The sequence below is a fragment of the Pseudonaja textilis genome, chromosome 8, assembly GCF_049901715.1.
Source record: "Pseudonaja textilis isolate UNSWEBS1 chromosome 8, rPseTex1.2, whole genome shotgun sequence".
NCBI classification, from domain to species: Eukaryota; Metazoa; Chordata; class Lepidosauria; order Squamata; family Elapidae; genus Pseudonaja; species Pseudonaja textilis.
This window is the reverse complement of record NC_141997.1, coordinates 31,354,140-31,376,264: the sequence shown is the minus strand read 5'-3', so window position 1 is coordinate 31,376,264 and position 22,125 is coordinate 31,354,140. Positions and strand designations below refer to the sequence as shown.

The 22,125-nt window shown below is 37.7% G+C and overlaps 1 protein-coding gene across 1 annotated transcript in view; it reads right to left on the bottom strand.

Annotated features, from left to right (window-relative positions):
- Positions 1 to 22,125, bottom strand: part of UGGT2 (UDP-glucose glycoprotein glucosyltransferase 2) — a 72,746-nt gene that overhangs the window by 23,268 nt on the left and 27,353 nt on the right. The window contains exons 12-23 of the mRNA XM_026708351.2: positions 21,910 to 22,060; positions 20,627 to 20,746; positions 18,621 to 18,706; positions 16,937 to 17,072; positions 14,412 to 14,543; positions 12,417 to 12,578; positions 10,668 to 10,791; positions 10,470 to 10,568; positions 8,424 to 8,518; positions 7,472 to 7,678; positions 5,000 to 5,131; positions 349 to 476 (exon numbers count right to left, since the gene is read on the bottom strand). Coding sequence (XP_026564136.2) covers positions 349 to 476; positions 5,000 to 5,131; positions 7,472 to 7,678; positions 8,424 to 8,518; positions 10,470 to 10,568; positions 10,668 to 10,791; positions 12,417 to 12,578; positions 14,412 to 14,543; positions 16,937 to 17,072; positions 18,621 to 18,706; positions 20,627 to 20,746; positions 21,910 to 22,060 — 1,572 coding nt within the window. The remainder of the gene's footprint in view (positions 1 to 348; positions 477 to 4,999; positions 5,132 to 7,471; positions 7,679 to 8,423; positions 8,519 to 10,469; positions 10,569 to 10,667; positions 10,792 to 12,416; positions 12,579 to 14,411; positions 14,544 to 16,936; positions 17,073 to 18,620; positions 18,707 to 20,626; positions 20,747 to 21,909; positions 22,061 to 22,125) is intronic.

Below are 22,125 nucleotides of genomic sequence, written 5' to 3'. Positions count from 1 at the left end.
ACATTCAGATTCTATGCTTTTGTAATTAGCCGATCTATATTATTAATATAGAAATTTTAAGCTGCCCAACTCTAAATTCTGGGTGGCAAACATTAAAAATAATTTTCGTTATTAATTTATTATTAAATTTTTATGTTGCCCATCTCACGGTTTGAGCACTGACAAGATAAGGTGAAAATTATACAATTAATCCAACAAAAACAATAAAACCAAAAGTAATCAGATCAAATCTGATCAAGGCTATGAATTGACTGCAACCAGACCATACACTGATAAATCCAGTGTCTCTTATAAATGGCAAATCTACAAAATGCACTTCACTATGAAACCTTCCACAATAAAAGTTACCGTTTATGATCAACCCCCATTTCCTTGATAAGACTTTTAATCTTTGCAGCTGCTGTATTCAGAGTTAATGTCTCTAACAAATCGAAGTCTTTGGTATTTAATTCATCTTCTTTTAAAGGGCCTATTATCTACAGAAAAAGAAATTGACATGATTCAGTGTTAAGAGAAGAACACAATACTTTGCTTTGTAAGCATGCTGACTTCTTATTCAGAGTTTTGCAGTGTTAATTCAGAGCCAGAAAAATAAACACAGACGGCTGATGCTTCATTTAACATCTTTATAAACATCATAAGTAGACTTTACAAACCAGTTGTAGATTTCTCCAACTCAGACAGAAACATGTTGCAAGTAATTTCAGAAGCAGCTCAGGAGCTCAGAAACAGACATCATTTTCACTTTAGTTCAGCAAGCAAGCAAGTTAGTTTCATCTTCAATAGCACAGAGCTCAACATAGCTGCAGACTCGTAGAGCTTAATACAGAACCACGCCTAGACTACTTCTAGTTTCAGTTTCCAAACTGTCCTCATTGGCTGATTTAATTGCTATGCCTATTCATTGGCTGACCTTGTTACCAAGCTCTATTCCAGTTTATGGAATATACTCTGACACTTATGTCCAGAAAGTGACTGAGAAATGAAACTGGCACAAAACATTCTCTCTGTAAGCATCAGGTAACAGCTTTGAGATACGATCTGTAGGAAGTGAAAATTTCCCAACAGTTTTTAACAGTCAGTGGTAAATATATATAATAGCATTCTCAACCTGATGAGTTCAAGATGTGAGCAACAATGCTTGCCCTACTGAAAAACAGAAGAAAGGCCCAACAAGGCATGGAAAAGGAAAATCTATTTTTTCTAAGAATTCACAGAACATACAATAATAGGGATGGAAGGGACCTTGGAGGTCTTCTATCTAGATCAACTCCCTGCTCAAGCAGGAGACCTAATATCATTCCACACAATTGGATCTCTTTTTAATGAATCTGTTACTTCTGGTCCTGCCCTCAGGTGCTTTGGAGCAGGGGTCGCCAATCTTTTGGACCTCAGGGACCACCAAACTCATCATTTTAAATCCCAGGGACCACTAATCAGTTCTGTGGGCATGGCCTAATTTGTGGGTGTGGCTTGGTGGTCATGTGACTGGCTGGGCGTGGCTTGTATGTAAACATTATAAATATTTATATAAATATTGAATTTTTTTATAAAAAAGAGCAAATTTTACCCAAAATCAGGCAAAGCAGGCAGGCAGATTGAGTTGTTCACAGAATCACAGATTAATTCAGAAATCTATTTATCTGCCATTGGCAAGCTCAGACTGTCACATAAAATTTGCTTGCAAGCAAACTCTCAAAATTTGATAGCAAGCAAACTCAGACTGAGTTGCTCACAGAATCATTCAGTGATCTATCTATCTGCCATCTGAGCTGAAGATCTGAGCTGAAGATCTATCTGCCATCTGAGCTGAAGATCTACAGGCTGGCTTGAAAGCAAGAAATCCAACCATTTCCTGCTTCCTAGCTAATCTATCTCTCCAGGCACAGCAGAACAGATGATGGTTGGAAAAAGGAAAAATAGCAATTTAGCAGACAAGTTTGCCAGGTAAGGAATGAGTGGGCGGGGAGGCTTCCGGCGGGTAGGGGTGGAATTCAAAATTTTTAACAACTGGTTCTGTGGGTGTGGCTTAGGTGATGGGCGTGGCTTGCTGGTCATGTGATTGGGTGGACATGGCTTGGTGGTCATATTACTGGCTGGGCATGGCCAATTCAATATCACTCACAGAGGCAGGCATCTCCTCGCCTGGCCTCTCATGACTGTGGGGATGCTGCAACAGTCGTAAGTGTGAAAAATGGTCATAAGTCACTTTTTTCAGTGCCATTGTAACTTTGAATGGTCACTCCACACAAGCAAAATACCAGCAAAGGAGGGAAAAAACTCCAGAGAAGTTCCTGAGACAGGAAGTCTAGTCCTGCCAAGAATGTAATAAGGGTTAATGGAGAGGCAGTTTCTGTAAGCAACACCAGAATGTTTCCTTCCTGCCTTCCTTATAGGATTAGGCCAGTAATTTCTTCTAACAACCTGTTCTCCGAACTGCTTAGAATGCTAACAACCGGTTCTAGAAAATAGGTAGGGGTGAAGTGGTAGAATCCCACCCCTGCCTGTGGGCCATGTGAACTGGGCAGCCTTGTGTTTCTGAGCAGCCTGGATTAATTGCTTTGGGGGGATGCTCTGGGGGGGTAAGATTTCTCTGCAGCCCACCAAATTTTTCTCACGGCCCACCAGGGGCCACAGCCCACTGGTTGGCAACCACTGCTTTGGAAAATAGGTCAACCTCCTCCTTATCTATGACAACCCATCAAGTACTGGAAGACTGATATCATATTGCCCCTAGTCCTTCTCTTTGTTAGACTAGACATCTCTTGAACCCTCAATTGTTCCTGGCATGGTTTAGCCTCCAGGCTCCTTATCATGTTTCTTGCTCTTCTCTGCATTTTTTCCTAGGGTCTTTCTTGTATTATGTTGACCAGAACTGGATGCTTTATTCCAAGAGAGTCTTACCAATGCAGTTTAAAGGGGTAATATCACTTTACATGATCTTGAGTTTATCCTTCTGTTGAGGCAACCTAGGATTGCATTAGCTTTTTTGACAGCTGCAGCACACTGGGGGTTGTCCACTAGTACACCTAGATCCCTCTCAGATGCTACTGTTGAGCCACGTACCACATATTCTCTACCTGTACAGTTAGAACAGAGTAACAGAGTTGGAAGGAACTTTGGAGGTCTTCTAGTCCAACCCCCTGCTTAGCCAGGAAACCCTACACCATTTCAGACAAATGGTTATCCAACATCTTTTTAAAAACTTCCAGTGTTGGAGCATTCACAACTTCTGGAGGCAAGCTGTTCCACTGGTTAATCGTTCTAACTGTCAGGAAATTTCTCCTTAGTTCTATGTTGCTTCTCTCCTTGACTAGTTTTCACTCATTGCTTCTTGTCCTGCCCTCAGGTGCTTTGGAGAATAGCTTGACTCCCTCATCTTTGTGGCAGCCCCTGAGATATTGGAGCACTGCTATCATGTCTCCCCCTAGTCCTTTTCATCAGACTAGACATACCCAGTTCCTGCAACCGTTCTTCATATATTTTAGCCTCCAGTCCCCTAATCATCTTTGTTGTTCTTCTCTGCACTCTTTCTAAAATCTCAACATCTTTTTTACATTGTGGACCAAATTTGCTATATATCTTCCTCCCATTCTATTTTATTTCTCTTCCATAGCTTCTGATCCAGATCCAAATGTGCTTAACGTTTTTTCTTAGCTTTAAGCCTTCTCAGTTTCCACTGGGCATGGAAATGGTGGCTTGTTCTATTATGTCTTTCATCCCCGGACAACTAGGCTTCTGTTTTTTGGCAGAAGGCCTTGGACAAAAACATCTAGAAGACAAAGCCTGAATTACCAATTAGGTCCTTCATCTGCAGCCATTAACTAACTGGGGTGCCAGGCAGGTGTGGGATTCAATCGGTGTTACTATTGTTTCGGTGACAATATTTTTACGTGCTCATGAAAAGCGCTAAAAAGCGCAGCGCGCAGGTGCACAGCATTTGAAAAGCCTCTTTTTCCTGCTTCTTCAGCCTCAGCTGTGATGCGCAAAGCAGCTGAGGCTTAAAAAGCAGGAAATAAAGGACAGGTAAGAGCCCGGGCGGGCCAAACAACAGCAGACACAGAACCGATTCGATGTCTGCTGCTCTTCAAAGCTACCAGTTCTTTAGAACCGGGCAGAACCAGTAGCATCCCACCCCTGGTTCCGGGCAAGCAAAATGTTTGTGAGAAGGGATCCCGTATCACTCAAGAGAGATATTTCGCCTCCTATGTGCTCACTGCGTATCGAATTTGTTGAAGTGATGAGGGAATTAGAAGCAGTGCTGTGACACAACCCCCCTGCCTTGTCTACGTCTGCACTAAACCAGGCGCCTCCAACCTTGGCAACTTTAAGCCTGGAGAATTCTGGGAGTTGAAGTCCTCCAGGCTTAAAGTTGCCAAGGTTGGAGGCCCCTGCACTAGACTTTCCAGTGGAGGAAAAAGGCTGGAGTTCCCATTTCAACCAATTCCCAATCCATTGAAGTTTGGGCATTATGCCTACCCCTCATTTAGTGACCATCTGCAAATACAACAGTATTAAACAGCATTAAAATCATTTTTTTGACCAAAGTTTACATTTACAAACAAATTTTATGCGCCTGATAACAATTCATGTTTTAGTTTCAGTAATGTTGGTCAGCTGTATGAGAAAACTTTATCGGCAAAGCACATAATCTTTGCCGTCTTTCCCTCTTTCTTCACTTAGCAACCTGGTCACTGGAATGGAACATGGTCACTAAACCAGGAGTGGGTATAGGAACGAGCCTTTTGTTCTGAAAGACTATGGGAGAAAAAATGCTGGATCGTCACGCTTAATAAAAGGAGGAAGCTCTTTTTCAAAGGACTGAAAGTATCAACCTGGAACGCCTAGAGAATTTTAAATTGGAAATACATTTATTTTCTTCTTTCTCACTAAGCAGAGCATGGCAATAGACTGGTATTCCTTTTCAAATACATGTAAATGAAATTTAAAAAACAAAACAACCCAATAATAAAATGCCATCTCCCCATTCTTTACTTACCCTGCCATTACTGATAACAGCCATTTCTCCAGGAAGCAATTTAAGAACTTCCTGACAAAATATCTGATGAGTCTCAATCAGATCGACTCCCATTGTATTGTATTTCTTCTCAAGAGCATCAGAATCCATGCCCTGGAACACAAAGTATAAAAGTGCAGCCCAAAATTAGAAAACTACGCAAGGATGTTGAAAACTTTTCTCTACTGAGAATTTAGATACATAATCCACTTTTTGCAACTGATGCTATGCTTCAAAGTAATTAAGAGTCTTCTGGAATCTGTTATGCAGTAATTCTTTCCTTTAAATAAAAGTGTATACATGAGAATCAAGCAGCTTAATTTAGTTTTTTTGAAGAGTATCTTTTTTAGATATTTAGAAAAGCAGAAAAAAATATTGGTTTCTGTTTCTATTTTACTGCAACCACCTGCTCCCGAGTTATTCTATTTAAGTTATTCTCTGTATTTCTACTCTGCCAAATATTCAGCACAGCTAAAAAGATTTTAAAACGTTCCAGAAGCAGTTTACTACTAAAAGTTTGGAAAACAAGTGAAGTGTTATACTTTTTGTAAATGCCAGCAGAGTGGGATTCTACCGGTTCTGACCGGTTCTATAGAACTCCCTGTTAACTTTCTAAGCAGTTTGGAGAACCGGTAGTTAGAAGAAATCTCCTTTTCTTTTTTTCCACCCTTATTACATTCTTGGCAGTATGCCAAGACTTACTGTCTCAGAAAGAGGTTTTCTTTCTTTCCTGGTACTTTCTTAAAGGGGAAGGGTCGTTTTAAGCTTTTTACATTGCGGTTGGGAGGAAATACTCCCCTGGAAATACTTCCAGCCGGCATGCAGTGTTCAGCACTTTGAAGAAATAATTGAATAACAAAGCAGAGCTGCAGAAAGAAGCTTTTTAATGATAAGGAACCAAGATGAATGACATTCAGCAAGGCTTCTTGGCAAGCTAGAAAGACTGACATTCAAATGTGAGTTTACATACCTTTTCTGAGTTTTGCTCTAAAACTAGTTTTTGGTGAAGTTTAATTCTGTCCTTGGTGACATTTAAACCTGTGTTTATTGATGGGATAATTTTCTCTATTCAGCTTTGTTTGGAAGGAAAAAGGTTAATCTCTGTTCCTGAAAAGAAACTGGGTTGAGAAATCTGGCTAGTTCCTGTGTCTATATGTTCTGGTAACTGGTTTAACAAGCAACAGCTACTGTTGTGATTTAATTATTTGTATTGTGTTTGAATTTTTTCTGCTTCATGGTTTCTTTTTCTATCTGGGGAAGAGGTCTTCCTTCACTGCTTTAGTACTATCCGGCACTGTCCTTTTGGGAAATACTTCCAAGAGGCAGGATGCAAGCTTGGGACTGATTTTTTTACTGCCTTTCTGGGGGCATGTGACCTTTCCTTAAATCTGGATGATTTCCTTAGGATATCTTGTGAGGTGAGTGAGACCAGCTGGTGTCTTTAAGTGGTGCAAATGGATCTAAGGATTACTTCTCTTGGATGTGCTCTTTCTGGAGAGCTTAAATGACTCTCTGCTAAACGGTTTCACTTTATGAGCAAGTGTTGGCTGCTTGATAGTTATCACTGCATTTTAACTATTTTCATTCTTCAAGGTGCTCTGGCACCCTGCCTGATTTGTAACTCTGGCTTGCAGGTAGTTTTGATATAAGGATTGGTATTTAGGGCAGCTTTTTGTAAGCAAAGCTTTTTATATTTTTGTACAGGTAATCCTTGATTTACAACAGTTCATTTAGTGACCATTCAAAGTTACAATGGCACTGAAAAAAGTGACTTATGGCCATTTTCCCACACTTATGACCATTGCAGCATCCCCACTGTCATGAGAGGCCAGGCAAGGAGAAGTGCCCCTTGATGCGAGTGATGTGTTGGCCACGCCCACCCAGTTACATAACCACTAAGCCACACCCACCAACTAAGCCACGCCCACAGAACTGGTTGTTAAAAAATTTGAATCCCACCCCTAGGTCAAACACAAATCCTAAAGAGTATATTTGTATAATTTGGGAGCAATGCAGTAGAAAACCCTGTATCCTGAAATGGTACTTTATTTATTTTTCAGATTTATATTCTGCCTTTCTCCCAGGTGGGTTGGACTGAGAGGCAGTGACTGGCCTAGATTCACCAATGAGTATCTATGGCTAAGGATGGACCTGAACCTACATTCCACATTCTTGGTCCAATATCTTAAAGCAATATATACAGAAGCAGCATACAGAGAATTCTATTGGGGGATAATTTGATAAATTACTACCAAACTTAAATAGATTAATAGCTACCTGTATGTACAAAATATCCTGTAGTTGCAACATATAAGTATATAAATGTATTATAGAAATGGGCTGTTATACTTTTAAAAATGAGTATTAAATTTTCAATATGCAATCATATTAACAGAAATTATTATATTTGCTTTCCCAAAATTCAGCCAAGTACATAATTAGGCAACTACTAACCGTAGAAAAAAACTTTTTAATTTTAGTTCCTGCAGCAAGGGCCACTGCTGTCTCCTCCTTAAGAATCCGACCAAGAAAGTTTTTCAAATGGAAGTTTTTCTGGGTTCCAAATGCTGCCATGATTGCTCTTGCAATAATAGTGCTATCTTCTGTAACTTTTGAAGTAGGATTATTCACAATCCCAAGCCGAATATGACTGCTGCTTTTCTGTAAAACAAAGGCAGGTTGAAAGCTATGCTAAAAACTATACCAGAGGCTGGGAGTGGTATTTGTTTTCTTGAGGATCAGAAAAGCCGAGGAAAGAAAACAGTCTTGCATGCCAAGTTTAAAAGGAAATGTTTACTTTGTAAGAACCAGATACAGTAAGTAGATGCTTATTTTAAAGAGTTTATCTCCTGCTTATCCTCCCAAGTTCTAGATAACTCCCTGCAGCAATAAAAACTCCCTGCAGCAATAAAAACACAATAACAGCAGAAATTCCTGCCCATATTCTGAAGGTCAACACTAAAATGTACAGCTCAGGGTAGGAGTCTTATTACTTCTACAATTTATATCTTCCGCTATCATAAAGGAAATTTTTGCTCTAAGGTCATTTTCTTATAAAGAAAATGTGTAACGATAATGCAGAACTCTCCAAACCAATCCCATGTTCTCTTTGTTTCAGATAGACAAAATTCTCTTTAGCTTCTTAAACAAAAGCTTCTATGAGCAAAATTTCTCTCTTTGGGTATTACAAATCCATAATAAGTACATAATGATTTTATTGTTTTTATTCAGTAATTAAACTTTTTACAAGTTTCTTTTGTTTTGTAAAATTTTATTTTGAGGGAAGGACAGAGCTTTATCTGCAATCATTTTCTGGCACATATCTCCTATTTGTATTTCTTATACAAAATTGGCCGAAGAAAATTTTTTTAAACGATGTAGGCACAAGTAACTGTAAAGAACTGACCACGTGTTTCAGTGCGGTAGAAAGCAATTGCCTTCCATCTGACTTGTCATAATCAGCTACAATCCACATGGTTACTGGGTAGATTAAAGCATCATCTGGAAAAAAAAAAAGGCAAGAACTTCTACAGTTTGATACAGGTGATCAAAATGGAAAACGTATCAGCAGAATAAAGTATAGATTACTTTAACAATAGGTAGAAGGCTGATCAAGAATTGTTGCTAGACTTCTATCTGATCCACAATACTCTTACAATATTGAAAAATGAATCCCTAAAATGGATTATGTAAAATTTGGATCTCAAGCATAGAATTCTGTTTTTTTGCTAAATTGCAAAGATAGGCAACTGGTTAATCTATAGCTGAGGATTTTGCATTCACATTTTTTTTAGTTTTATAGTTACATGGGCAAATTGACTATCCTGGCCAGCACACAATCTCTAAAAATAAAAGCAAAACAGAAAATTACATTGATTGTACTCTGTTAGAAATTGACAAAGTAATCATTATAAAGTGTTCTTTTAAAGTCGTAATATCTGCAAGGTTTAACACAAACATACTTTTTATGAAGGCTGAGGATTCCTTAGAATTGCCTTCCTGATAAGATCGACGCAGTGCTTTTTCATCAAATGTATTTATTGACATTTAACTCTCCTTGATTTTCTCTCCTTGATTCTCTCTCTCTCTCCTTGAAAAGCCCTGTAGGCGACATTCTAGAGGACTTAAAACATTCAGGTTCTCTTATAGATTTCAAGAATCTGAATGCTGAAGGGCTTTTAGGACAACCCAGAGTCAGAAACATAATTGGTCACTAGTGCAACCCTCAAAGTAGAGGTGTTACATAGGCAAATCAAAGTGTATCTATAGCTATTTAAATTCTGGCATTCTGGGCCAACTGTACCTCCTGAGTGGTCTTCAGGTGCACCAAATGGGAGAACTTGGCATGGCCAATTCACCGTGGGCAACTCAGCACAGGACAAGAGTTACATTAATATCGGATGTGGAATGGTGGAATAGAATCATTAAAGAAAGGATGCAAAAAGGAGGAACAAAATGCAATGCAAATGACAAAAATTAAAATATTTTAAAAATTACTTTAAATACTTAATTTGAATTGTTGAATTGTCCTGCAGTGAGTTGTCCCGCGGGTAAGTTGGCTGTGCCAAGTTGTCCTAGACCAGTGGTGGCTAACCTTTTTGGGGTCCTGTGCCGAAAATTGCTTGTGCGCTCATGCTCGCATGCCAGCACCCAGAAGGCAATGCGCGGCTCCCCGAAGCCCCCTGCGCATGCACACACAATCCCCCCCGCCTCCCCCTTATCTGCACTGGGCATGCGCATGCCTCCCAGCATGCGCAGTGAGTTAAGTTTGGCTGGGGCTCATGTGCTGGCATAAATGGCTCTGCGTGCCATCATGGTCCTAGACAAGAGCAGAGCCATATAGAAGGCATTAAAATTACCCAAAGGGTATCTGATTAACACAGGCAATCACAGTGAGAAGGTTCTAACTGGCACACCAGATGAATTTGTACACAGGCATTCCTGGCCCTGAGATCTGCTACTCAAGAGCCTCAAATTATGATCCAGTTCAATAAGGAAAAGGCATTCATAACCAGAAATGCAATTTTCCGGGAATCAGATGGGTTCTGAACCGACAACCACTTTGGTTCTCTGGGATTAAGCCTAAATTTGTTCCTCTTCATCCAGAGTCTAGCAGCCTCCAACAGGCATTTCCTGTTCAATCTGGGGGTGAGATGTGTAACTTCAGCAACTTGATGATACCCAATCCCTTGCTAATGCATGAACTTACCGAATGGTCTCATGTAAGTATCAACCACCCTGGATTATGATGTTACAATCGGTGTGTATACCAGGGGTCTTCAAACTTGACAGCTTTAAGACTTGTTATGGACTTCAACTCCCAGAATTCCTCCTCCAGTCATGTTAGCTCAGGAATTCTGGGAGTTGAAGTCCATAAGTCTTAAACTTGCCAAGTTTGAAGACCCTTGGTGTATATGGAATCAGTAATAAGATTAAATGTAATAAAGCTTACCTTGTTTTGTAACATAATTCATGTTTTCAGAAATAACGAATGTTTTATCTTGAGAGTCCAAAAAGAAAAACGTTGAGTGGTCGTTCACATCTATAGGAACTGCAAAAAAAATTCAAGATGCGGCATAATATCAAGCATGATATCAAAATGAATTCCTCACAAATAAACGAGAGAGAAGAAGCATAGCATTTAGTTTACCTGATGGGGATTCAAAATTCAAGTATCTTCTTTCATCACCAAGAATTCTATCATTTATATGAGAAACTACATTTTGCTGCTCCATGATGAAATCAACCGCATCTTTATGGTCATGTAGCAAGCCCTGTAATCAGAATAACAGTTTATTTTACACAGCATTCACAGTTTTAAATATGGCCTCCCCTTAACTTGAGATCAGGGTGTGTAACTTCTGTGGAATGAATGGGTATCTTCGCTTTGCTTGATTTTACCAAGCCCTTTGGGATCATAACGAAGTGTTATCTTCTCTCTTCCAGCACAAACATTTAGAAAAGGTCTGGAAATCTGGGGTTTTCAAGACACTTTTTTTAACCTTCTAAGAATAGAAAGAGATAATACTGAGTACTGTAGCACTGAGTACTTACAAACTATTCTGAATGATAAACTTTTAAGCTATAAAAGCTTATAGCTTAATGTAATGCGTGATTTGAGTCAGCTATAAGGTATTGTTGGAAGCTAAAACCCACCCCTCTCCTAGAAAAATGAAATATTTTAGGATATACTAAAAAGGCAGAATATTTCTCCTAAAAGAGAAGTAGAAATTCAGAGAGGCATAATAAACTCAGCCCCGCTACCTTTGTTAATGGGCCATTAAGGCCTGGGGCAGTCTATTCTACATAACAAAGATCTACCTCCTTCAGGCAGAGCCATTGAATTGCCCTTCGTTGCATCACCCACCAAGTTTCAACCAAACTTAGCACACAGACAACCTACAAAGCTAGCTATGACCTCTGATAGCAACTAATCAAGATACTCTTCCTGTGCCCCAGGAAGTTCAAAGGCAGAGAGGGTACAAAACCCAGGAACTCTCAGCATCTCTTCTGTTTGCTTCACCCAAGAGCTCCGAGGCATGTGATCCTGTCCACCATTAAACCATCTTTCCAAGCAACTTCCACAATCCCAGTGTCTTTTCCCCCACTTGAAACTGAACCTAGAAGGATGTTTCTTCCAACAGTATTCAACAAAATATGAGGGACCAAGCTACAGCTTAGTGAATCAAGAGAAATTGGTTTCATGTCTGACTTAAATATCAAGCACAGAATTGAATATTTTCTCCTCTTTCATTACCCTAAATAGAACATTTTAAACATCTATTTCTAAAGGATGCAATGGCTCCAACCATTTTAAAATCTAACAAGTACATAATTACATTATTTATTGTAACACTATATGTTTAGTGTTATTTATTTATTTGGTTATTTATATCCCACCTTTATTATTTTTACAAATAACTCAAGGTGGCAAGCAGTGTCTTCCTCCTCCTATTTTCCTCATAACAACAACTCTGCGAGGTGATTTGGGCTAAGAGAGAGTGATTGGCCCAGGGTCACCCAACTGGCTTGCATGGCTAAGGCAGGACTTGAACTCACATTCCCCTGCTTTTTAGTCTGGTGCCTTAACCACTAGATCAATAATCAGTATAGTTCAAGCTTCAAAATCATGACAACAAATTAAAACAATTAGATGTTTGCAACATTAACTCCAAACTAATTCTTTATGAAATATGTATCATATAAACATAACTGAAGCAATATATTATCTCAACCTTGGACATTTGAAGACGTGTGGACTTCAGCTCCCAGAATTCCCCAGCCATTCTGGGAGTTGAATTTCCACAAGTTTTAAAGTTGCCAAGGTTGAGAAGCACTGTCTTAGCCCATATTTCATTGGACATTCCTGTCTTCTAAATGAAAAAAAAAAACACCATACCTTGGACACTGCCCGCTGAAAGGCCTCTGTGGTATCTACGAGCTTCAGCAGGGAAGTCTCTAGCTCTGCAATATTCATCTCTTTTCTGTTAAAAGGCACGCCGTTAAAGAGAGCTTGAGGCAATGGGCCCAGGCCAGTCTTCTGATAAAACATTGCTCCAGCCTAAACAAATCAGGAACGTCACAGTTACATGGAAGGTAGATGACTGTGTGAAAATGGGATTAATATAAAGAAAAAAATAAACTCAAAGCATCCATAAACTGCACAGTGGAAGAATAAAATGGTTTATTTTTCTCTTTCAACAATATTCCCCAATCTGAATCCTCCAGATATATTAGACTACAAAGCCAACGTAATTTAAGATGTGCTTAAGAATAATAGCACATGAAGGAAGACTGCCTTAAACCTTCTAGAAAGCCAGCCACACAAACAATCAAATAAGCCAAAACCAAATCATGACTCAGAAGCATCCAGATAAACAACTCTAATCCTAATCTGCATCACACAGACAGTACTTAACTATACAGTGGTGGGATTCAAATTTTTTTACTACAGTTCTATGGATGTGGCTTGGTGGGCATGGCAGGGGAAGGTTACTGCTAAATCCCATTCCTTCCCCACCCCGCTAACCTGTTTTCCAGCTCTGTTCTCCTCTGCAGGGAAACAAAAGAAGACCCAGCCAATTAGCTGGGACTCGGGAGGCCGAGAATAATTGGGGGCGGAGCCAGTCAGAGATGGTATTTGCCAATTCTCCAAACTACTCAAAATTTCCGCTACCGATTCTCCAGAACTGCTCAGAACCTGCTGAATACCACCTCTGAAACTATAGCCCAGCAACAACATCCAGCCAATCATACAATCCAAAATCAGCTCGACTCAGAAATATCCAAACAAATAACATTCGGACTAATTTGCATCTCATAAAAAAGTATTTAAAGACCTGTGTTCTGACAGAGGAGCACAACTCAAAACGCACTGACGAATGCTGACCAAACGTATCCTCAAATGATGATGAAACATTTGCAGCCAAATTGCCAAGTTCCGAGCTCAGATACCCTAATTACCAATCTGAGCTACTAATATTCAAACACATTACAAACTCTGGACTGCCAGAAGAGAATCTGGTTTCCCCACAAAAATGTATGACAATAAGAACAACCAACTAGGACTCAAACTTTTGTTTAGATCGACATGGCTTAGTCCGAGAAATATTATAATTATGTAATTTTCTGATCTTTGATATCAGGATGCAATTAAAACTTATTTGAAGATATTTATGATGGTGACCATTCCCACTTAAATTATCCCTTGCTATTTGAATGCTATGGGATAAGAATCCAGAGACAAAGAAATAACAAACTTCCTCATATTATCACCTCCACAAAAACAATTTCAGTGCCAGACACACAGAATTAGTTGAGGTGTCTTTACATCAGGCCCGCGATGGTGAACCTATGGCACGCGTGCCACAGGTGGCATGCAGAGCCATTTGTGCCGGCATACAAGTTGCAGGTAAACTTACTTCATTGCGCATGTGTGTGCCTCACAGCTGATTTTCAGTCAGTTTGAGGCCTTTTTTGGCCTCCCAAAGGCTTAAGGAAGGCTTCTGCAGGCTTTGCAGGCCGAAAACTAGCCCTGTTTCATCACTTCCTGTTTTTCTGAAAATACCAGAAGTGACAAAACAGGGCTAGTTTTTGTCCTGCAAAACCTGCAGAAGCCTTCCTCAAGCCTTTGGGAGGCCGAAAAGGGCCTCAAACCAGCCTAAAATCAGCTGTGAGGCGCAGTGCAGGTAAGGGTGGGCGGGGATGGGTGGTGATTGCATGCGCATGCATAGGGGGCGTGTATTGCCTTCTGGGTACTGGCACGCGAGCGCGCGCATGCAAGCATGCACACAATTTTTGGCACAGGAGCCCAAAAAGGTTAGTCACCACTGCATCAGGCTATTCATCTCTTAGTTTCTTTGTATTTCATTCTGCAACTTTCAACTCTTTCTACCTTTCTCCTGTCATCATAATAAGAGTCAGGACCCAGGATCTCCTCCATATCAGCTTGAGGAAACTGTCTATAAAGAATGCGTTTCACGTTGTCCACCGAAAGGATTCTTCCATCTTCTACTTGACGATACATCTAATTGAACGAAGCAAAAGAAAGATATTTAATATTTAATTATATTTAATTATATTCCACTTTTATTATTCATACTATAAACAGTTTTGAAAAGCTCCTATCATCCATTTGCAGGTTCAGCCTTATTAGCCAGTTTTCAACAGTACAGGCAGTCCTTGAGTTACAACCACAATTGAGTCCAACATTTATGTTGCTAAATGAAACATCTGTTAAATGAGTTTGCTCCATTTTATGACTTTTCTTGACACAGTTGTTAAGTGAATCATTGCATTTGTTATGTTAGTAATGTGGCTGTTAAGTGAATCTGGATTTTCCATTGATTTTGTCAGGTCGAAAAAGCTGATCACATGACCCTGGGACACTCCAAGACAAACCACTTGCCAAGCATCTGAATTTTGATCATGTGACCATGGGGATGCTAAAACCACCATAAGTGAGAAAAACGGTCATAAGTCACTTGTTTCAGTGCCTTTGTAACTTTGAACAGTCACTTAAATGAACTGTCGTAAGTCAAGGACTACCTGTAATGTCTTCAACCAACTTCAATGCATTTTCACTCTTTATTTTTGTACTCTCTAAGGAAAACGAAAAATATAACACACATATTAAACTAGTATTTATTTTCCATAGCAGCCATGAAATGAGTCAAGCAACCAACCATTTACATTCAACCAGAGCCAAAAAATTTAGTAAATTTCTAAATATGTAGCCATTTTAAAACTTTCACAGCATGTGAGAAAATCTGTGCAAGTCAAAAATCTGTGTAAGTGAAAATGTGGGTGTACAATCTAACAGTTCTAAATTAAGCACTGCAGATTAAAGTAGAAATGAAGGCATTTCTAATTACTGGCATACAATTTTATATATTTGTATATTGTCTTCATAGAAAAGAATGGACTCCTGCTGGCTTCAAAATGTCTAAAATTAGGGAGCTCGTATTTAATATTTTAGTCCATTGCTTCCATTTTATCTGAAATGAATAGGAAATTTTGTTTTAAATTTCAAATATCTTCAATTCCCATCCTGGGATCATATTACTCGATTAAATAACATCTGTTTTTGTAAAATTCATTTGCTTATTGTTCTGTTCTGCATTCCATGTCCCGCAAAACAGTCCTTTTACAATTTATGAAGATTTAAATAAATTACTTGATGATAAAGATCCCTTTGAGGTAGACAGATTTTATTTTGATGATGTGCCAGAGGCTTCTAGGAAGCTGATTGGCAGAATAGAAGGCAAATCATAAACAAACTGGTGTTCTGGATTGGGAATGCAGTAGCTTGTAACTCTTGAACTCATATCTAACAAATGGAATATCTAACAAATGTTATTATAATACCTTTAGTCCTCCTTAGAAAAGGAATCTTATTTAGGATGGTACTTAGTCAGCCTCCTCCAAAAAAAACCACTCACACTGGTTAACTCTCTCTCCTCCGTGCTATTTTTCCACATCCAGATGACATCTCATATATGTTGCTCTGCTTTGAAGGAGTTATCTCCTTTTTTAAGGTGTAATCTTGCATTTCTCACCAGGAATGTCAATTGTTGGTTTCTACTGTTCTCATTTTGATTCCAATCCTGTCAACACTCAGCTACTTAAAATTACTGTTAAAAGACCAATAGCCTGAATAGCCAATAATGTCCATTTAAGACAACTCAAATAGTGAATATTACTACTGTACATCATACGATAGCAAATTATATAATAATGTATTACACATAGTATTTTGTTTTGCTCGCTCTGAAACTATTGCAAGTGAATTTTAGTAGACAATCTCAAATCATGAGATTCTTATTTTAAATAGCCTTTTTGGAAATTCTTCAGAACTGTGCAATTACTCAATGGAAGGTCTATGGAGTGTCTTCTTCCCATAATTTCACAGGCCTTCTTAAATTTTATATTACCTTAAAAAGATCAAATCCAGCCTATCTCACTTCCTTCCTTCCTTATTTCTCCCTGAATATTTAGGTGGACCACATGCCTGGACCTTATAAAAGGAACTACAACTCAAATTTATACAAAGGATATTTAAATGCTAGCAGTTTTGAGAGCATCTAAATATTATCTAAGTATGCCTAGTATAGATACCCTATTCATTTCTGCCAGGATTAATTTCTCTCTCCATTAAGTTTCATATTTTGCTCTAATATGGAATGCAGAAAGATATGTCATAGTTTCATGCCCGGTGGGTTTGAGTTTGCTTTGCTTTTTACCTTTAAGGTATTCTTTATATGCCTTAAATTTATGACACGTCTTGGCTGTGCATGATTATTTGCTAACTGCCCAGAGTCACACAAGGTTTTAATGCTATCCTATGGCTATTTTGCATCTCAAAGCAAGTAAGGCTAGTCTTAAATAAAGCAATATTTTAATCTTCTTACAAACACTAACATAAAATAAGGAGACAAAAGCATGAGGGATATCCACTTCATCTGCAATAAAGTTGAAAGCTCTCCACAAGGCAACTCCTGCGTCCTTATTTCCATCAACCACTTCATTGGTATTTAAGATGAAAACAAAGCCAAGTCTGTTTGAGAAAAAGAAAAATACCGTGAGAATGGCAAAAACACATTTAAGTATGCTGGAAGCAGATTAAATACAACTATACTAAAAACAGGTTAAAATATGTCACTTAGGTCTTCAACAAGAAAGATAAGTTGTAATATTCCAACAAGATTCAAAAATCTTATTAAAATGAACACAAAGTTAACATTTATGCCAATCTAATAGAATTGCCTTTAATAAAATGTGAAGTCAATGTCCCAAAGGTGTTTTTTCAAGAGGCAACTGGACTTTCTGGGTTTTCTTTGAAGACTTTTTCTTCTCCTCCAAGAAGCTTCCTTAGCTCTGAAGAAGCTTCCCGGATGAGAAGAAAAACATCTTCGAAGAAAAACCAGAAAGTCCAGTTGCCTCTTGAAAAAGCACCTTTGGGACAACCAGGACCTGGATGATTGAAAAATCTCCATGGACATGTAAAATCAACGATACCATAGCAAACGAAAGTTTGTTCAAATCACTGAGAGCTATCATACCATGGCTTGAATTTCCAAATTTACAGGAAGTGAAAACTATTTGGGACTGCTTTTATCATAATTCAACTTTATGAATGCATAAATTCATCCTTAAATTAATCAATATTTCTCAGTTTTAGCAGAATTTATCTGCTTACAGAAATTATCTCTCTAGCTGTAACTTTGACATGGAGGAGCTATTTTTGTCAAACTAAGGTTAACAACCTGACCAACTTTGCTAAAAGTATTTGCAGGTACCCAGAATTCTTTGCTCCTTTCCAGTTTCTCATATTTTTAATTTCATTTGATTTTACCCAACTGGAAATATAAGTATGCCAAAACTATTTATATACATACATATAAATATATATTCATATTTAAATGCATACACATAAATTTATATTCATTTGCCAATGGTAAAACAAATATTCTAGACTACTCTAGAATAGCCTTTTTTAATATTAATTCTATAGATATATTGAACTTTCAAATTCCTGCACAGTGTGATGTAGGAATCCCTTGGAATTAAGTCTCACCATACCAGAAAGCTTGCAAGTTTGGAGAAAACTGTTTTGCAAATAGAACTAGATCAACGTAAGGATGAATGGAGACTGATCATGGAACAATGTTATAAATTATAATAAAACTATGATATTAAAATTCATAAAGAATATGCTTTTCTTGTAACCATTTAAATGCAGTTAGATTTAGACAAACATACTACCTGTTCAACAGATTTAACTGACATCTATGGAAATATATATTTACTCAGAACAAATACACATCAACAAATCAATGTATTAAAATCTCTCATTTCTATTTTGTTGACTTGTTGAGAAATCGCAATTAATGAATCATGGAGGATTAAACATCAATAGATACATGTTGCCCAAACTCTCTTCCCCTTTATTTTAGTCAATACTCATATAGGAAAACTATTCAGAATAACATTGTACGAATTCTATAGGGTTTGGGTGTTTTTGCCACAATTCTGAAAATGAAGAAAGTGAAGAGAAATTCCTTTTACTATTTCAATATCAGCTAGAATTTCAATGTTAATTTACCTTAGAGGTACTTTCTGAGTGTAGATTAACTCAATAAGTTTAATGAAACCAGCTGCTTCTTCCTGGAGAGGGTCAATAAAAAGGATCTAGAAGAGAAGAAAAATTTATATATCCATGGTTCATATTCTTTCTGTATCTTCGATTTCCTCTTCTACTATACATTGAAAGCCCCAAAGAAGCATTCAAGGATGAACTGGAAACTTCTGTTGGTGTATACGTCCTGGTTCATGCACTCAATAGTACCAGATAGTTAGAAATTTCTGTTGGTGTATACGTCCTGGTTCATGCACTCAATAGTACCAGAGTAGTTGGCCATTTCTGTGCCAACTGCTCTATTTAGTTTGTGTCTTGGGCCCAATAAAACTCCAATTTGGACATTTAGAAACATAAATGGTTTGGAACAGATTAATTGAAAAACTGTTTAAGCTTTAATATATATTTAAGATCTGGACTGAAGAATTTGCTAAGATTCCCACTTTTAACATCCATTCCAGAAAAAGAAGCTTATTAATAATGGTAGCTAGAACTCTTGGGAATGTGTGATTGGCTCTCCCACTGTGGCATTTAAAGAAATTCTGAAAATCCATTGTATCCTTTTATTTTAATCTATTGTCTTTGCTACATAAGATGCATAAGATGTCGTTTTAAACTATATGTTTTATGTTTGAGTTTTGCTGCATGACTTAGATGGACTTGTCTTGGGGTCAATTAAACAAAGAAATGATCCTCAAATGACAATTACTGATTAGTAACTAATTATGTCTGATTAGTAATCAATTTACTTGAGTAGGCTTCCATGATTCAGCCTTTTGAGAATTTTCTTGATATTGATGTCAGAGAGAAAAGTCTCCAGCTTTCCTGGCCACTGACATATTTGGAATCAAAGTGGATAGAAGCTTCTTGCAGGGAAATAATTTCCTTTTTTGGGCATTGTCATGAACAGATGCAAATTTATGCTGGAGAGCAATCATCCCAGTCAGAAGGAGGGGTCAAACAGGTATTAGTTTGGAGTCCTTATATAAATACAAGAGGACCCCCTATCCACCTTGAATGCCATTGAACTTTATCTAATCTTTCTCAGGGAGAAGTTGCCAGTCTGAGAAAATTGGTGTGAAATAGGTATTAAGTAATAAAGTAGCTAATTTGTACTTTACATGTGTGAGTCTGGTTGTTCACGCCTGACATTTATCACTTCAGGAAAAAAATGATTCAAATGTTATTAATATTTTAGACCACAACTTTTGCCCTCAATTCAACACAAATGCAACCTGGGCCTCAACTGAAATTTTAAAAGCTTGAAATGAATTCTAACAATTGAATTTACTCAATTAAACATGATAATCCAACTAAGCAACCTCAATTAGTATGCTATCACACACTGGTTCTCTCAAATCCGGCCTGGTAGAATAACTTTTAGTGAAAATGGTACTTGAATGTAAGTTTACAACACTGAATTAAATAAATGGTATGCCACCTAAGATAAAAGTTTTAATATAGTCATAAAATTTGCTTAGAATTGACACAAGCCAGCTTTCTTGTACCACAGAATTGGACTTGTGTTCCCTAAAAACAATTTGCTCAGAGACCTTGATAGTCTATGGTATGCAAAGTCAAACACCTATTCCAATCAGATGGAAAGACAAAGTTCAAACATCTACCTCACAAATTGTGATTTATTCTATAAACCACAGTGAAACAACCATTGCTAAATGCAATAGGAAAATGCTGTCAAAGTATGGCTGTGCTTTTGTAAGTATTATCATAGGTACACTGCTGGGTATTCTTTGCAATCAGTTCAGTGATGCATTCATACCTACGCTGTATAGATACATGAATTGTTGAACAAAATGTGCCAAGGAAAGGCTTTCTGTGGTTTTTATATACTGAATATGTCATTCTAATATAGCCCAACTAAAAATATTTAAAAGAATGCACAAATTATTTTCCTAACAACTCTCTCAATCACTCCTACAACATACACACCCACACACTAATTTCACACTTACCATATTATATAAATTCCGTCTAATCTGTCGCATCATTCCTGCATATGCTGGTTTGAGAAGTTCCTGAAAACTTGAAGGCCACTTGTTATACATAGCATCCGTTTCTATGTTATTGACCCACTAAAAAAAAAATACAACAGTAATGGGACATTTAGTGAAGCTACCATCAAAGTTAAACCTTGTCAAGCACAATTTTTCTCATGTCCATTTTAATAAATTAGTACTCAGTATGTTGTAGTTTAACATATGTGAAGCCAGTGAAGAAACTAATTCTATGACTAGAATTGGGAGCATATTTAAGGGATTATGTAGGGAAAAACAAGCTGAAAGCATCTTTTTTATCACAGTTTTAGAAATGCTAACAAAATGGAAAAAGAGCTGGATCATTTGGGCTGCAACTCTATGAGCATTTATGGGGAAGCACCTGTTGCTAAGTAGTAAATATCTATGTGGAGTGGTTTCATTAATCACCCAAACCTCTCTCACTACCATTATCTATCTATCTATCTATCTATCTATCTATCTATCTATCTATCTATCTATCTATCTAATTTCTTGTCATATTCACCTCAGATTCTGGTAATTTTTAGTGGGTATAATTCTTAGGCTGCTTTTACACCTACTGAATAAGTTTATTTGTTTTGGCTTGGTGTCCCGTATGTATCAAGACAGTTTAGCGTATAACTCCAGCCAAAATTAAGTAGTTTATTCAATAAAGTTATTTAAAGAAATCATGGCTTTGTGAAATGTGTGAACCCAGTTGGACTGTGTTTCCTTACACCTCACAGCAGAAAGGTAACCTTTTAAAGAATAACAAGATGCCACTCATATGACATAAATCAATCCTTAATGGTACTTCCAGAAGGGGGAGTCCCAGCAGGGCATTCTGCGGCCTGGGTAGAATCAGTCTTGCTTCCAAAAATGTTTTTTCTTTTCTACATGATCCCAGAAAGGAGTTTCTCCCTATGCCAATTGATATACAGTACTACCTGATAGTATTGATGCTGCCTACTAAAATTAACCAAGAAGAAAAAAATTGTTTTCAAAAATATCTAAACAAAGATTACTTCCTCCTCAATGTCTGTTAAGCAACACAAGCCTCTAGGACTGTGAAAATGGCAGGAAAGTGCCATTTTTGCTTCTTAGTATTGCTCTGTAACAAGTCCAAATTTTCAAAACTAAATATGATCGTTGCCAAAGACATTGTGGCATTTACTCATTGTAACTCAAACCAAGAATCTAGCGGCACTTTAAAGATTCATGTGCACAAAAATATTACTTACCACAATTGCTGAGTGACGGATGTCTAATGCGTAAGACGCATCCTGAGATTGGGAAGCTAATCTCATGAATTTACTTGGAAGATCTCCCTTAATTCCCAGGGAGTGAAGAATGTGCATTGCTTTTCCTTCTATCTTCAGAGTTTCTAAAATGCTTTAGACAAGTATATGTTATATATAATACTGTACAGAATAATCCAAAGAATAATAGCTGAAGAA